The sequence below is a fragment of the Pristiophorus japonicus genome, chromosome 10 (assembly GCF_044704955.1).
Source record: "Pristiophorus japonicus isolate sPriJap1 chromosome 10, sPriJap1.hap1, whole genome shotgun sequence".
In the NCBI taxonomy this organism is placed as follows: Eukaryota; Metazoa; Chordata; class Chondrichthyes; family Pristiophoridae; genus Pristiophorus; species Pristiophorus japonicus.
Window position 1 is genome coordinate 178,294,955 of NC_091986.1, and position 16,575 is coordinate 178,311,529.

Consider the following 16,575-nt stretch of genomic DNA (forward strand, 5'->3'; position numbering starts at 1 on the left):
CCCGGACTCGCGCTGCTCCGAGCTCCCGCCTCCTCGACTGACTGCTCGAACTGCTCGACTCCCGCTGGCCTTTATAGGCCTCTCGCCGACCCCGGACTCGCGCTACTCCGAGCTCCCGCCTCCTCGACTGACTGCTCGAACTGCTCGACTCCCGCTGGCCTTTATAGGCCTCTCGCCGACCCCGGACTCACGCTGCTCCGAGCTCCCGCCTCCTCGACTGACTGCTCTCCATAATAACAAGAATTAGGAGCAGGAGTAGACCATACAACCCCTCGAGCCTGCTCTACCATTGAATAAGATCATGGCTGATCTTTGACCTCAATTCCACTTTCCTGCCCAACCTCCATATCCTTTGATTTCCCTAGAGTCCAAAAATCTATCTATCTCAACATTGAATATACTCAACAAATCCACAATCCTCTGGGGCAGAGAATTGCAAAGATTCACAACCCTCTGAATGAAGAAATTCCTCCTCATTTCAGTCTTAAATGGCCGGCCCTTATCCTGAAACTCTGACCTCTAGTTCCAGACTCTCCAGCCATGGCAAACAACCTCTCACCAGATCTGGCTTGACCACATCAAGAACTATCAGGTCCATCTCTCCTCTGACGAAACTGTTCAATACTCCAGGAGCATTCTGAATTGCAAAGATGATTCCTGCTGCTTTTCTCCACTATCAACCATCCCCTTAAATCCCTCTTCCCCTGCCTGTTTCACTCTCACCTCCAACAACAAGTGAAGAGTTCACTGATTTCTTTGTCACTGAGATTGAGACCATCTATTCAGCTGGTTCTGCCGCATCCTTCCCTTCCCCTTGCTCAGAAAGCCAAGGTTCCCTCCATACCCTAGCCCAGAACTTGCATCTTTCTCTCATTTCTCTCCTATCTCTCCTCATGCCCTCTCCGAGCTCATCTTGTCCACGAGATCTACCGCCTGCTCTCTCGACCCCATTCCCACTAAACTGCTGACCACCCAACTTCCTTTCCTGGCCCCCATGCTAGCTGATGTTGCAAACGGATCCCACGCCTTTTGCATCCACAAAAATGCTGCACCTTGCTGTGGGCCCCATCCTCAAAATCGGGATCTTGTGTGGGTGCCAGCCGATTCCTGCTCTCTCACAACCGACACGGCTGCAGCAGGCTGCCCACAGCTCACTAGCAGCGGTCAAATGAGGCCTGAACCCAAAATAGGTTTGGCCCTCCCAATGCCAACTTTAGGTGCTACTCCGACGATTGTATGGCCATTTTGGAGGGGATGGGAGGGAAATCCAAAAATTCACCCCCAAAAATTTGATTTATTAACATAAGTTTTCATTAAAATGTGTGGATCTAAACTCCTAAAGTGCAGAACGTTCCCATGATTGATACATTAAGTTTAAAAAGATCAATATAAGTTTACATTTTACATAACCACTAGCCAACTGGAAAGATTTGAAGTTCTGAGTTCCAAAGCACTATTCAGCTTCTACTCCCCAAGCATGTTAAACAATTTCTAAAATAGTCATCATTTTAAATAGTTGAGCAGGCAACAAGGAGCAAAAAATTATCTGGAAAATAAAAACATGGCATGAATGGAACAATTTTTATGTGGCAAGAATTCCATAGTGCATTAACATAGTAAGATTTTTTTCTTAGGCAGTCCCTCGAATCGAAGATGACTTGTTTCCACACAAAAAAGGGATGGGTTCAATGAGTTCACAAGTGTTTTAATGAAGGGCCTAATATTCCAGGTTCCGAACTACATGTTGAAGGGTGGACAATGCCTGTGCGTGGATTTTTTTAGTGCCTGGTGGCCGTTGCACACCAGCCACCACTCGGACTTGACAGAGCTTGATCTTGGTCCAGTGGCAAGTAGTAAGATATGCCTTTGTTAACACAACAAATGTCTTGGATAATGGATTTCATCAAATATGCATAGTATGAAGCCATATCTCCGTAGCCGAATTGTGCACATTTTTGTCAACTCATAGACCACTTCAAATCCATGATTTACAGATTGAGCAAGAGCTGCGTAAAGAGCTGATTATTGAATATCTTGAGGCTACAGCCACTGGGAATCTTGCAAACAGTGGTTGGGTGAAAGCCATGTTGATAGTTGCAGTTGCGACTCTGAACAAAGTTGCTGCTGTCACTCAAGCATTCAGCATAACCTTACCTCCAATATAGTATAGATGGACACTTGGAAGATTTTTCATGAAGAGTTTATTGTGCCTGCTTACCCAAAGAAGCTTTGTTTTAAAATAATGACATCAACATTATGAGACCTAAAGGATTTTTGTAACCATACATGATTAATTTTTTTTCAATTTATTCAGCTCTGTGAACTTTCAGCTAATCAAGATCTGGTGGAAGAAAAAACTTAATAATGAGCCCATCATGTCTGTCCACACATCACCTGCTGTTTTGAATACAGCTTGTCAGAAAACAGAACTAGCAACTCCAACTCCTTGAATGAAGTCTGGTGTAATGTGTGGGAGCACTATCACCACCAGGTCTGCGGCAGTTCAGGTAGAATACCCTCCACCATCTTCTCAGGGCAACTAGGCATGGGCAATAAATGTGGCTTTGCCAGCACTGCCCATATTCATCAGATGCAATTCTCAATTTTTGATGTAAACTAAAGTTGGAGCTGGAAAAACATACCTTTAATTTTATATGCTGGTTGTACATAGTTGTTTTTAGTCTTCCCTTAAGATTTCTCACTCTATACCATATCGTGACTGATCCCCAGTTCATCAACACATTGTACCACCTGACTGTCCCACTATATTTGCAGTTCTATCACGGTTATCTCGGAGAACGAGGGGCTAGACTTTCGACACATTATCGCACATTTAGCGCCCATTTAGCACCCATATAAGTGCTAAGATTCACTCTATTGCCCATTTTTGATGAAAAATGGAAACTCGTGCCCAATTATAGCCCATTTATCACCGGCGCAACTTTCGGCATCCAGGAATGAGCTGCATTGCCCGGCCTATTTAAAAAAAAAATATGACATCATCCTCGTGCAAGACCCAGAATACTGCTTATAATGGAAACTAGCGCCTGATTGTCGCCCAGATATCACCGAGCACTACTTTCGGCATTTCGCCTATAATTTGCCCAAATGATCACTGACCCAAAAAGATACTCAAGAAAAGTTGCACTCACCTGACCTTAACTTGGCACTATGGACGCTATTATGTAACTCGGAGGATCTTTAATCTTTAATCTTTAAAAGGCTGCTTGAAGTGGTTGGGAGGAGAAGCAATTTGTGAGTGACTTCAAGGGCATTTTTGAATCTTGCTAATCATCTAATCACATCGTGGGTAATTTCCAATTTATATTGTATTTGTTGAGGACAATTTAAGAAGACAGATTAGGGCATTTATAGTGATTTATAGTGATGGGGCCTGTAATTTCTCAACCAGAATTGATGACTACTCACATGCTGCAGAATAGAGATGGGAGAAAGTTCATTGAAGTGCATTATGTGCCCAAAGAGGTGGTAGACTGCTGAGGAGGAGGAGATGTTACACCCAAAGCATTTACAGGGATAAGCGATCATATCTGGACTTGTCCGATAACATGTGCATTAGAAGGCTGCGATTCCGAAAGGAGATCATCAGAGAGATATGCCAACTATTTAAGGAAGATCTGCAGCCTACCAGTACCATCAGGACCGCACTGCCCGTTGAGGTTAAGATTACTGCGGCACTTTCCTTCTATGCATCATGCTCTTTTCAGGCCTCAGCTGGCGACATTTGCGGTATCTCTCAGCACGCCACACATTGCTGCATTCAACAGGTGACTGAAGCCCTTTTCGCACGCAGGATGGACTTTATAAACTTTGCTATGACCAGGGAGGCACAGAGTGAGAGGGCTTTAGGGTTCTCAAGAATTGCAAACTTCCCTAAGGTGTAGGGAGCAATAGATTCTACGCACATCGCCCAGCGAGCACTTTTACAGGTTGCAGAGGTGTTACAGAATTGAAAGCGATTCCATTCCCTGAATGTGCAGCTCGTTGTTGATCACAAGCAAATAATCGGGCAGGAAATGCAAATTTTCCAGGGAGCATCCATGATGCGCATATCTTACATGAGAGCACTACCTCTGACCTGTTTAAGAGTCAGCCACAAGGTCACGGTTGGATGCTGGGGGATAAAGGATATGGCCTTGCCAGCTGGAGCATGACCCACCTGCGTAAGCCCCAGACAGAAGCCGAGAAGTGCTACAACGAAAGCCATATAGCCACACGCAATATCGTCAAAAAGACAATTGGAGTTAGGTGCCTGGACCACTCAGGAGACAACCTACAGTACCACCCTGAGCAGGTCGCTGAGTTCATTGTGGTGTGCTGCATGTTGCATAAACTAGCTATCAGGAGCAGACAACAATTGCCAAATGGGGCTGCCGGTCCACCTCAGGAGAGAGGGGAGGCGGAAGAGGAGGACAAGGAGGACGACGAGGACCTCAAGGAGGACAATCAGCCTGGTGATGAACCCATGTCCCCACGCCCCCCCACTCCACACACCACTGGAAAAGCCCCGTAGTAGTTACGCAGCTGCAAAACTCTTGTGTCAGCAGCTCATAAATAAACACTTTGCGTGAAAATACGTTGATGACAGTTACAGTTGTGTTACGTTTCATCCTTGCCTGGCCTGGCCTGGCCATAGCCATTGTTTGCAACACTTGTATTGATGTTTTACCGTACGTTATTAGAAGACACTTCACAACAATTGTAAAGTTAAATAAAATTTTTTAATAATTTAACAGCTGTTTTAAAATTTTTTCAACAAACATATATAACACCGCCCCCCCCACCAACGCCCAAAAGTGAACCATTTTTTTCCACAGCAATATTACAAGAATACCCTCCCACCATCCCCAACAGTCAACAATCAACAATTTTTTTTTAATAACAAAACAATAAAATACAGCCCCCTCCCTACCTGTGGCCATGCTTCCCTCCTCTAACTTGACCCCCCCCCCCTTGTTGTAACCCCCAGTTTCCCACGTAATCCCTTAGTAACAGGACCAAGATATCTTGCAGCAGAGTACTTCAAGGGCTCTGGGGAGGAAGGGGGGGGTGACGTTGGCAGAATGACCTCAGTGGATCGAGGAGAAGACGTTTGCGAAGAAACATCTTCTGAGTCAGAAGGAAGTTCTTCCTCCTGTCTCGCATCTGTCGTGCTGGTTGGTGGTACGGCACCTTGAGGGGCAATGCTGCATCCTGAGACTATCGCGTGCCGCAAGGCATCGACAGAGTCGGTCGTTCGCCCTATTGCCGCAACTATCTGCCCCATGCCCTCCGATATTCTGACAGTCAGTGTGGCAATGTTGCCGGTTAACCCAACAAGTGCCTGATGGAGCTCTCGACCTATGTCGATGCGCGCCCTCGACAGTGAAACCATGTCCTCATTAACATCTGTCCGTCTCAGCGCTTGCCTACTTTGCCGACTCAACCTCCGCGGGGTCAGCGTGGGCACTGGATGACTCAGAGTGGCCTGCTGCAAGCCGCTTGGCTCCGTTACTTCATCTGTTGAGGATGACGTGGCCGCAGGTACCACAGATGACAGATCGGGCTCATAATCCTCCTCCTCCTCCTCCTCCTCGGTTTGCTCTTCATCACCCGTGGTGAGCTTGAGCTGCAGCACCATGGGTGTTGCGCCAGGGGCCTCCCGTTGTGCCTGGGGAGCTGGAAAACATAATTGAGGTTAGTAGAAGAGAAGGGGAGACATGAGAATGCTTGCGCTGCGCAGGCATATGTACGAGCATATCTACTGCAATAAATGTGAATGAGAAACGTTACATATGATTAACATTGTAAGATTACTAATCTTCAGAAAACACAGACCATGAGCTAAAAATTGATTAATCCAAGCTTTTGGAATTTAACACAAGCTTTTGGAATTAAGTTGGGCAATTAAGGACATCCTGTGGTCAGGAACTAAAACTGACTTCATGCATAACAACAATGGAGTTATTACGTGAGGCCCTGAACTTGATTGACCAGGGTGGGGAAAACAGTCCACTGGAGACATCAAGTCTGTAAAAAGACTGGACAATAAAGGACCCTATGAAATGCAAATTTTTGGATAACAGCATTTAGCATAAGGAAATATCTTTTGCAATATCGACTCCGTGTGCAAATTAGTAACCATTCAAACAATTCTATCAAAAGAATTACAGGGACGGGAGTCAGGGTAAGTGAACAAACCAAGATGGAAAAGGGGGCTAATGAGTGATGTAGCTACAGCATTTAATACTGGGACATCACTGATAAATAGTGTGGACAACGCGCAGTTGCAAGACCAAGTGAATACCTTAAGGGACCAGTTAAAGAAAATACTGGAGGAGGTTCACGACATAGAGGGTAACAAATTACAGGAGGACCAGACAATGACAATTCATTTGAAAGAGATGGTAGCTGAGGTGGAAAAACACACTCAGAACATCAATGCTTTAATCAAGGAGGGTAGAAACGCATCAGATCAAGCTGCTCAGAATGACGTGTGTGTCATGTGAAGCTTGGTTGTTAAATGAAGATCGCAGTAATTTAGAGGATTTAAATCAAGGCCACGTACCATCGTGGGTCAGTAACAAGCATCTAAAAGCACTGAGTGTCTATAACAATCTCCGGAATTCGTGCCAGCTACGGTCAGCCTCCGAAACGTATCCAGTCCCGGTCAAAGTAAACAATCCATAATGGGGATAGTGCTTAGAATAGCAGTGTTGGATCAGTCACAATGACCCGTACCGGTATACAGGGTGGAAAACATTGGGGTAATTCGGAACGGGGTACATGTGAAACATCATAAAACCCCGCAGTATGTGGTAAAATTGGGAGACTCAATAACCGGTGCTAGTCTGGAGGGATGCCAGAGAGGGGGTACACATGTGATATTGTGCCCCTATCTAAACCCTTTTGACCAGCTGGTATGTGGGTTCAAGCATAGGGCAACCTATAAGCTGTATTATGAAAGTGACAGCTCACGACCATGTTCCCCACAGGTTGCGTATAAGGGAAACGGGTCATACTGTGTCACCACCAGCGAAAGTTGGTATAGAATACACCAGGACACTTGGTGCCCAGAGAGGGATTCTACCTCTCTAGAGACACAAGTAGCACAAGAAAGGATAATTCTTATTTCAGACCACAAACGCATAAATATCACAGTCAACGGTACTTTACCGAACCTCCAGGAATACATATTGCGTTTTGGATACAGTATCCCGCCGTTACCCGAACACTTTACTGAACTATTAAAGAACATCGAGCTGTCCCACAAACATTATTACACATTACACCAGGAGAATGATAAAGTAAGGGTATAAATCGAGGCAATGATGGCCCCTCCACGATGGGATCTGAGACTCAATATTGAAATCCCCCTCTGGGTTCGAATCGTATCACACTCATTAATAATTGTACAGTTGATAATAGTGTTATATCTACTTGTCCTGAACTGTAAACTAAAGAAAATGACGAGGGAAGGGAATCTGGATGGTTTATTAAAGTAAACCCAGGCCAAAGTGGTTGTAAAAAAGGTATAAACCAAAGTCAGATTAAGGAAAACATGGTTTTGTTGTAAGAAACACTGTTGTATTGGCTAGAATAGACTGGCGAACGATACTTAAAAGGCTGGCGGTGGATAGGCAATGACAAACATTTAAAGATCACATGGATGAACTTCAACAATTGTACATCCCTGTCTGGAATAAAAATAAAACGGGGAAGGTGGCTTAACCGTGGCTAACAAGGGAAATTAGGGATAGTGTTAAATCCAAGGAAGAGGCATATAAATTGGCCAGAAAAAGCAGCAAACCTGAGGACTGGGAGAAATTTAGAATTCAGCAGAGGAGGACAAAGGGTTTAATTAGGAGGGGGAAAATAGAGTTTGAGAGTAAGCTTGCTGGGAACATAAAAACTGACTGCAAAAGCTTCTATAGATATGTGAAGAGAAAAAGATTAGTGAAGACAAACGTAGGTCCCTTGCAGTCAGAATCAAGTGAATTTATAATGGGGAACAAGGAAATGGCAGACCAATTGAACAAATACTTTGGTTCTGTCTTCAAGTAGGAAGACACATATAACCTTCCGGAAATATTAAGGGACCGAGGGTCTAGCGAGAAGGAGGAACTGAAGGATATCCTTATTAATCAGGAAATTGTGTTAAGGAAATTGATGGGATTGAAGGCTGATAAATCCCCAGGGCTTGATAGTCTGTATCCCAGAGTACTTAAGGAAGTGGCCCTAGAAATAGTGGATGCATTGGTGATCAGTTTCCAACAGTCTATCAATTCCTATGGATTGGAGGGTAGCTAATGTAACACCTCTTTTTTAAAAAGGAGGGAGAGAGAAAACGGGGAATTATAGACCAGTTAGTCTGACATTAGTAGTGGGGAAAATGTTGGAACCAATTATTAAAGATGAAATAGCGTATTTGGAAAGCAGTGACAGGATCGGTCCAAGTCAGCATGGATTTATGAAAGGGAAATCAAGCTTGACAAATCTTTTAGAATTTTTTGAGGATGTAACTAGTAGAGTGGACAAGGTGTATTTGGACTTTCAAAAGGCTTTTGACAAGGTCCCATACAAAAGATTAGTGTGCAAAATTAAAGCACATGGTATTGAGGGTAATGTATTGATGTGGATAGAGAACTGGTTGGCATACAGGAAGCAGAGAGTAGGGATAAATGAGTCCTTCTCAGAATGGCAGGCAGTGGCTAGTGGGGTGCTGCAGGGCTCAGTGCTGGGACCCCAGTATTTACAATATACATCAATGATTTAGAGGAAGGAATTGAGTGTAATATCTCCAAGTTTGCAGATGACGCTAAGCTGGGTAGCGCTGTGAGCTGTGAGGAGGATACTAAGAGGCTGAAGGGCGACTTGGGCAGGTTAGGTGAGTGGGCAAATGCATGGCAGATGCAGTATAATGTGGATAAATGTGAGGTTATCCACTTTGGTGGCAAAAACACGAAGGCAGAATATTATCTGGCCGGCAGATTAGGAAAAGGGGAGGTGCAACGAGACCTGGGTGTCATGGTACATTAGTCATTGAAAGTTGGCATGCAGGTACAGCAGGCGGTGAAGAAGGCAAATGACATGTTGGCCTTCATAGCTAGGGGATTTATGAGCAGGGAGGTCTTACTGCAGTTGTACAGGGCCTTGGTGAGGCCTCACCTGGAATATTGTGTTCAGTTTTGGTCTCCTAATCTGAGGAAGGATGTTCTTGCTATTGAGGGAGTTCAGCAGACTGATTCCCGGGATGACAGGTCTGACATATGAGGAGAGATTGGATCGGCTGGGCTTGTACTCACTGGAATTTAGAAGAATGAGAGGGGATCTCATCGAAACATATAACATTCTGACGGGACTGGACAGGTTAGATGCAGGAAGAATGTTCCCGATGTTGGGGTAGTCCAGAACCAGGGGTCACAGTCTAAGCCTAAAGGGTAAGCCATTTAGGACCGAGATGAGGAAAAACCTCTTCACTCAGAGAGTTGTTAACCTGTGGAATTTTCTACCGTAGAGAGTTGTTGATGCCAGTTCATTAGATATATTCAAGAGGGAGTTAGATATAGCCCTGATGGCTAAAGGGATCAAGGGGTATGGAGAGAAAGCAGGAAAGGGGTACTGAGATGAATGATCAGCCATGATCTTATTGAATGGTGGTGCAGACTCGAAGGGCCGAATGGCCTACTCCTGCACCTATTTTCTATGTTTCTATGTATGGTAAAACCATTGGGTTTTGTGTGTAAAAAGAAACATAATGGGGAGATTTGACTGAAGGCTGCAATCCACCAAAACGCTCGTGGAAAAGAAGACACCACCCCGAATAATGTCTCTGAGTTTATTACAAGAGACATTAAAAGGAGAGAGTGTAAGGTAACTAATCTTCAGAAAAACACAGACCATGAACTAAAAATTGATTAATCCAAGCTTTTGGAATTTAATACAAACCTTTGGAATTAAGTCAGGCAATTAAGGATATCCTGTGGTCAGGAACTAAAACTGACTTCATGCAAAACAGCAATGGAGTTGTTATGTGAGGTCTTGAACTTGATTGACCAGGGTGGGGAAAACAGCCCACTGGAGACATCAAGTCTGTAAAAAGACCGGACAATAAAGGACCCTACGAAATGCAAATTTTTGGATAACAGCATTCAACATAAGGAAATATCTTTTGCAATATCGACTACATGTGCAAATTAGTTGCCATTCAAATTCATCACCACAGCCAGTTAAACAAATCACCACATCGATAATTGGACTTCGGCCCAGTGAGAAACTTATTCAAAACCTGGATATAAATATGTGAGCAAAAAGCAGCTCAGCAGAAGGTCAGGAAGGGAGGAGAAGGACAGGAAGACAGAAGAAGCAGGTCACGGAATCAACGATCACAAATCTCTGGTGATTGTATGTCTAAAGTCAAATTTCTCTCAGAAATCTAGTCCTGTAGTTTTAGACGGTTTCCGATGCGTAATAAAACTGACACTGGGTTAAGCCTAAATTGTGTGTCACGTGTTGTCCTTTTCCCACTATAAGTTGCGAGGTCTAAGAATCAGAGTAGAGTGTAAAACAACACCCTACAACATAAGAGTACAGAAGGTGCATGCATTTCATTACATCATTCATTTATTATAATCAAATGGCATTAAATTACTTTAAATTACCACTGGTTTACCACTGCTTTACACATTAGTCACGTGGTGAAACAACAGGATCTGCAGCACCACGGGTGGCAGAACGATTATGGCTGCCCACTAAGGCTGCAGCACGCTCCTCCAGATCAGTGAGAGAGTACAGCTCAGCAGGCCCTCCTCCATAGAAACATAGAAAATAGGAGCAGTAGTAGGCCATTCGGCCCTTCGAGTCTGCACCGCCATTCAATATGATCATGGCTGATCCTCTATCTCAACATTATATTCTCGCTTTTTCCCCATACCCCTTGATGCCTTTTGTTTCTAGAAATCTATCTATCTCCCTCTTAAATATATTCAGTGACTTGGCCTCCACAGCCTTCTGTGGTAGAGAATTCCACAGGTTCACCACCCTCTGAGTGAAAACATTTCTCCTCATCTCGATCCTAAATTTCCTACCCCGTATCCTGAGACTGTGACCCCTTGTTCTAGACTTCCCAGCCAGGGGAAACATCCTCCCCACATCCAGACTATCCAACTCAGTCAGAATTTTATACGTTTCAATGAGATCCCCTCCCATTCTTCTAAACTCGAGTGATACAGGTCTAGTCGACCCAATCTCTCCTCATACAACAGTCCTGCCATCCCAGGAATCAGTCTGGAGATCCTTCGCTGCACTCCCTCTATGGCAAATATATCCTTTTTTACGTAAGGAGACCAAAACTGCACCCAATAGTCCAGGTGAGGTCTCACCAAGGCCCTGTATAACTTTAGTAAGACATCCTTGCTCCTGTACTCAAATCCTCTTACAATGAAGGGCAATATACCATTTGCCTTCCTAACTGCTTGCTGCACCTGCATGTTTGTTTTCAGTGACTGGTGTACAAGGACACCCAAGTCCCTTTGTACATTGACACTTGCCAAGCCATCACCATTTTAATAATACTTTGTCCTTATGTTTTTCCTACCAAAGTGGATAACTTCACATTTATGCACGTTATACTGCATCTGCCATGTGTTTGCCCACTCACTCAATTTATCTAAATCACCTTGCAGCGTCTTTGCATCCTCCTCACAACTCACAATCCCAATTTTGTGTCGTCAGCAAACTTGGAAATATTACATTTGGTTCTCTCATCTAAATCATTTATATATTTGTGAATAGCTGGGGCCCAAGCACTGATCCTTGTGGTACCCCACTAGTCACTGCCGGCCACCCCGAAAAAGACCTGTTTATTCCTACTCTCTGTTTCCTGTCAGTTAACCAATTTTTAATCCATGTCAATACATTACCCCCAATTCTATGTGCTTTAATTTTGCACACTAACCTTTTATGTGGGATTTTATCAAAGACCTTCTGAAAATCCAAATACACTACATCCACTGGTTCTCCCTTATCTATTCTATCAGTTGCATCCTCAAAAAACTCCAGTAGGTTTGTCAAACATGATTTTCCTTTCATAAATCCATGTTGACTTTGTTTCATCCTGTTAATATTATCTAAATGTGCCTTTATAATAGACTCCAGCATTTTCCCTATTACTGATGTTAGGCCAACCAGTCTGTAGTTCCCTGTTTTCTCTCTCCCTCCTTTTTTTTAAATAGTGGGGTTACATTTGCCACCCTCCAATCTGCAGGAACTGTTCCATAATCTATAGAATTTTGGAAGATGACAACCAATGCATTAACATGGCTACCTCTTTTAGTACTCTGGGATGCAGATCATCAGATCTTGGGAATTTATCGGCCTTCAGTTCCATTAGTTTCTCCAGCACTATTTTCTTACTAATAATCATTTCCTTTAATTCCTCTTGCTCACTAGACCCTTGGTTCCCGAGCATTTCTGGGACGTTATTTGTGTCCTCTTCCTTGAAGACAGAACCGAAGTATTTATTTAATTGTTCTGCCATTTACTTGTTCCCCATTACAAATTCTCCCGTTTCTGTCTGTAAAGGTCCTACATTTGTCTTCATTAATCTTTTTCTTTTTACGTACTTTTAGAAACTTTTGCAGTCGGCTTTTATGTCCCTTGCAAGTTTACTCTCATACTCTATTTTTCCCCTCTTAATCAATCTCTTGGGGCTAGATTTTCCACTTTTGTGCTTATCGCCCAAAAACGGATGTTATTTCCGGCGTGGACCGTAAAAAAGGGTTTTCGGATCACCGGCTTCTCGCCCATTCCCAAAGAACCTAGTCTCCATTTTTGAAGATGGACGTTACCGCGAGCGATATGAAATGGGCGGTAGCGTTAAATTTTTTTGACCTTCTGCTGTAAAGTGTTGCCGTCATTAGCAATGGCATGGCAACGCTTGATTCCCACGATTCAGAAGGTCAAGGGTCATCATGACATGCGCAGAAGAGGAGACAGAGAGAGAGGGAGCTCAGAGGGACTGAAGGTGTGTGTGGCTGTGGTGTGTGCTTGTTTGGCTGTTGTGGGAGGCATGAGGGAGATTCACCAGCAGCAAAAAGCCTACTAATCACCAAGAACATAGCACCGAGTTTTTATCCAACAAATAAGATGTAACATGGAATGGATGGAGGAGGCCCTGGAGCTGGTAGCCAGGAACACTGGTGGCAGAGGGCTCCCAGTGGTCCCAGAGCATGGTACTGCTCCGCAAGGTGCCGCTCCCCTATTGCCAACCACATGAGAGCCAGCAGCAACATCTTGCTTCTGGCTCGGTGTACGTTCCCACCTCAGGACCATCCTTTCCCGTATCCGTCCAAGCAGCGGTTCAGCTGTCATGTCCCCCCCCCCCCCCCCCCCCGCAATGAAGCATCACCTGAGGAGCTCCTTGGCCATGTGGCTTGGAGTCAGTAGGAGAAGGGGAAGGGGTAGAGGTGGGGAGGAGAAATGGGGGGGGGAGGTGGGGGAAGGGTTGGTTTTTACAGAAATACTGATGATTTCAAACAAATGTTCAGTTTAAATGTTTTTTATTTAACAAAACCTTGTTGCGCATTGGCTCAGATAGCTGCACCGTTACACACTGGTGATTCCTTAACATCAAAGGGTATAATGATACTTAACTTCAATCAACTTAAACTTTAACTGTCACCAAGATGATGTCTACCATTGATGTATCATTGCCGCACCCAGCAATGTGTCTGCCTTGTAAATCACACCAACGTTCTTTCAGGCAAAGCTGTTATGTATGTAAACCTGTAAATACCATGTCTAACCACCAGAGGGCTTATCCCCTGTAGTCCCAAGGGATCCCACAATCCCTTGGGAGCACCTGTATATAAGGAGGCCTCACAGGCCGCAGAGTCATTCTGAGATCTGTAATAAAGGATTACAATCACACCTTACTTTGAGCTTGCTGTATCTAATCTGACTCTTTATTCAAGACATAACAACTGTCAACGAAATACAGATGACGAACCCCACTGCAACAATGCAGAGAACCGTGGGCATCCTGGAGAAATTTTCGGAGGGAGATGATTGGGAAACCTTCGTGGAGCGACTTGACCAATACTTCGTGGCCAACGAGTTGGAAGGAGAAGGGAACGCTGCCAAACAAAGGGTGATCCTCCTCACCGTTTGCAGGGCACCAACGTATGGCCTCATGAAAAACCTGCTCGCTCCAGCGAAACCCACAGACAAGTCATACAATAAGTTGTGCACACTGGCCCGGGAGCATCTAAACCCGAAGGAAAGCGTTCTGATGGCGAGGTATGGGTTCTACTAGAGGTCTGAAGACCAGGAAGTGGCTACGTCGCCGAGTTAAGGTGCCTTGCAGGACATTGCGACTTTGAAGGACACTTGGAGCGTATGCTCAGGGACTTCTTTGTATTAGGCATTGACCATAAAGTAATACTTCGCAAACTTTTGAGTGTAGAGACCCCAACCTTGAGTAAAGTCATAGCGATAGCCCAGGCGTTTATCGCCACCAATGACAATTCCAAACAAATTTCTCAGCACACAAAGGCTGCTGCAAGTACTGTGAATAAAGTAATGTTGTTTTTGAATCGAAATGTACAGGGCAGGACTTACACGCCTGCAGCTGCACGTCCGCAGATGACTCAGTCCACCATCGAGGCTTGTTGGCGTTGCCGGGGTGATCATCATTTTCATTCATGCCGCTTCAAAGGATACGTTTGCAAGGGCTGTGGAACAATGGGACACCTCCAATGTATGTGCAGGTGAGCTGCAAACCCTGCTAATCCAGCAAATCACCATGTTACAGAGGAGGACCGATCCACAGTGGATCACAACGAACCAGAGCCTCAGACCCAGGAGGCAGAGGTATATGAGGTGCACACATTTACCACAAAGTGTCCCCGATAATGCTGAAGGTTGAATTAAATGGACTCCCGGTGTCCATGGAGCTGGACACAGGTGCAAGCCAATCCATAATGAGCAAAAAGACTTTCTATAAATTGTGGTGCAGCAAGGCTTCAAGGCCAGTCCTGACTCCCATTCGTACTAAACTGAGATTGTATACAAAGGAACTGATTCCCGTAATCCGCAGTGCTACCGTAAAGGTCTCCTATAATGGAGCGGTGCATAAGTTACCACTCTGGGTGGTACCGGTCGATGGTCCCACGCTGTTCAACAGGAGCTGGCTGAGAAAGATATGCTGGAACTGGGACGACGTCCGAGCGCTTTCGTCCGTCGACGACACCTCATGCGCCCAGGTCCTAAGCAAGTTCCCCTCGGTGTTCGAACCAGGCATCGGGAAGTTCCAAGGAGCAAAAGTGCAGATCCATTTGATTCCAGGGGTGTAACCTATCCATCACAAGGCGAGAGCGGTACCTTACATGATGAGAGAGAGGGTGGAGATCTAGCTGGACAGGCTGCAATGAGAGGGCATCATTTCGCCAATCGAATTCAATGAGTGGGCCAGTCCAATTGTTCCAGTCCTCAAGGGAGATGGCACCATCAGAATCTGTGATGATTACAAAGTAACTATCAATTGTTTCTCACTGCAGGATCAATACCCACTACCAAAGGCAGACGACCTATTTGCAATGCTGGCGGGAGGGAAAACGTTCACGAAGCTGGACTTGACCTCGGCCCACATGATGCAGGAGCTGAAGGAATCATCAAAAGGCCTCACCTGCATCAAAACGCACAAAGGTCTCTTCATTTACAACAGATGCCAGTTTGGGATTCGATCGGCCGCAGCGATATTTCAGAGCAACATGGAAAGCTTTCTGAAGTCGGTCCCACGTACCATGGTCTTCTAGGACGACATCTTGGTTCCAGGTCGGAACACTGTCGAGCACCTGCAGAATCTGAAGGAGGTTCTTAGTCAGCTTAATCATGTGGGGCTCAGGCTAAAACGCTCGAAGTGCGTTTTCCTGGCACCTGAAGTGGAGTTCCTGGGGAGAAGAATCGCGGCGGACGGTATCAGGCCCACCGATTCAAAGACAGAGGCAATTAAGAACGCACCGAGACCACAGAACGTGACAGAGCTGCGGTTGTTTCTAGGACTCCTGAACTTCTTACCAGGTCTTAGCACATTGTTAGAACCCCTGCACTCTTTACTGCGTAAAGGAGATGAATGGGTATGGGGTAAAAGCCAAGAAAATGCCTTTGAGAAAGCAAGGAAGCTGTTATGTTCAAACAAATTACTTGTGTTATACGATCCATGTAAGCGTTTGGTACTAGCATTTGATGCATTGTCGTACGGGATTGGGTGTGTATTGCAACAAGCTAATGAATTTGGGAAATTGCAACCGGTTGCTTATGCATCCAGAAATCTCTCTAAGGCTGAGAGGGCCTATAGTATGATCGAAAAAGAAGCGTTAGCTGGTGTTTACGGGGTAAAGAAAATGCATCAATATCTGTTTGGGCTCAAATTTGAATTGGAAACCGACCATAAGCCGCTTATATCCCTCTTTTCTGAAAGTAAGGGGATAAATACGAATGCATCAGCCTGCATCCAGAGATGGGCACTCACTTTGTCCGCATACAACTACATCATCCGCCACAGGCCAGGCACAA

At 44.9% G+C, this 16,575-nt stretch overlaps 1 protein-coding gene and 1 long non-coding RNA gene across 2 annotated transcripts in view; one reads left to right on the top strand and one right to left on the bottom strand.

Annotated features, from left to right (window-relative positions):
• Window positions 1–1,869: 1,869 nt before the first annotated feature.
• The window catches only part of smad9 (SMAD family member 9), a 48,498-nt gene continuing 33,792 nt past the window's right edge, over window positions 1,870–16,575 (bottom strand). Inside the window, 3 exon segments of the mRNA XM_070891328.1 lie at window positions 1,870–2,006; window positions 2,009–2,149; window positions 2,152–2,177. Coding sequence (XP_070747429.1) covers window positions 1,870–2,006; window positions 2,009–2,149; window positions 2,152–2,177 — 304 coding nt within the window.
• Window positions 2,320–4,754, top strand: LOC139275214 (uncharacterized). Its single transcript, XR_011595697.1, has 2 exons — window positions 2,320–2,507; window positions 3,413–4,754. It is a non-coding gene; the product is annotated as an uncharacterized lncRNA (long non-coding RNA).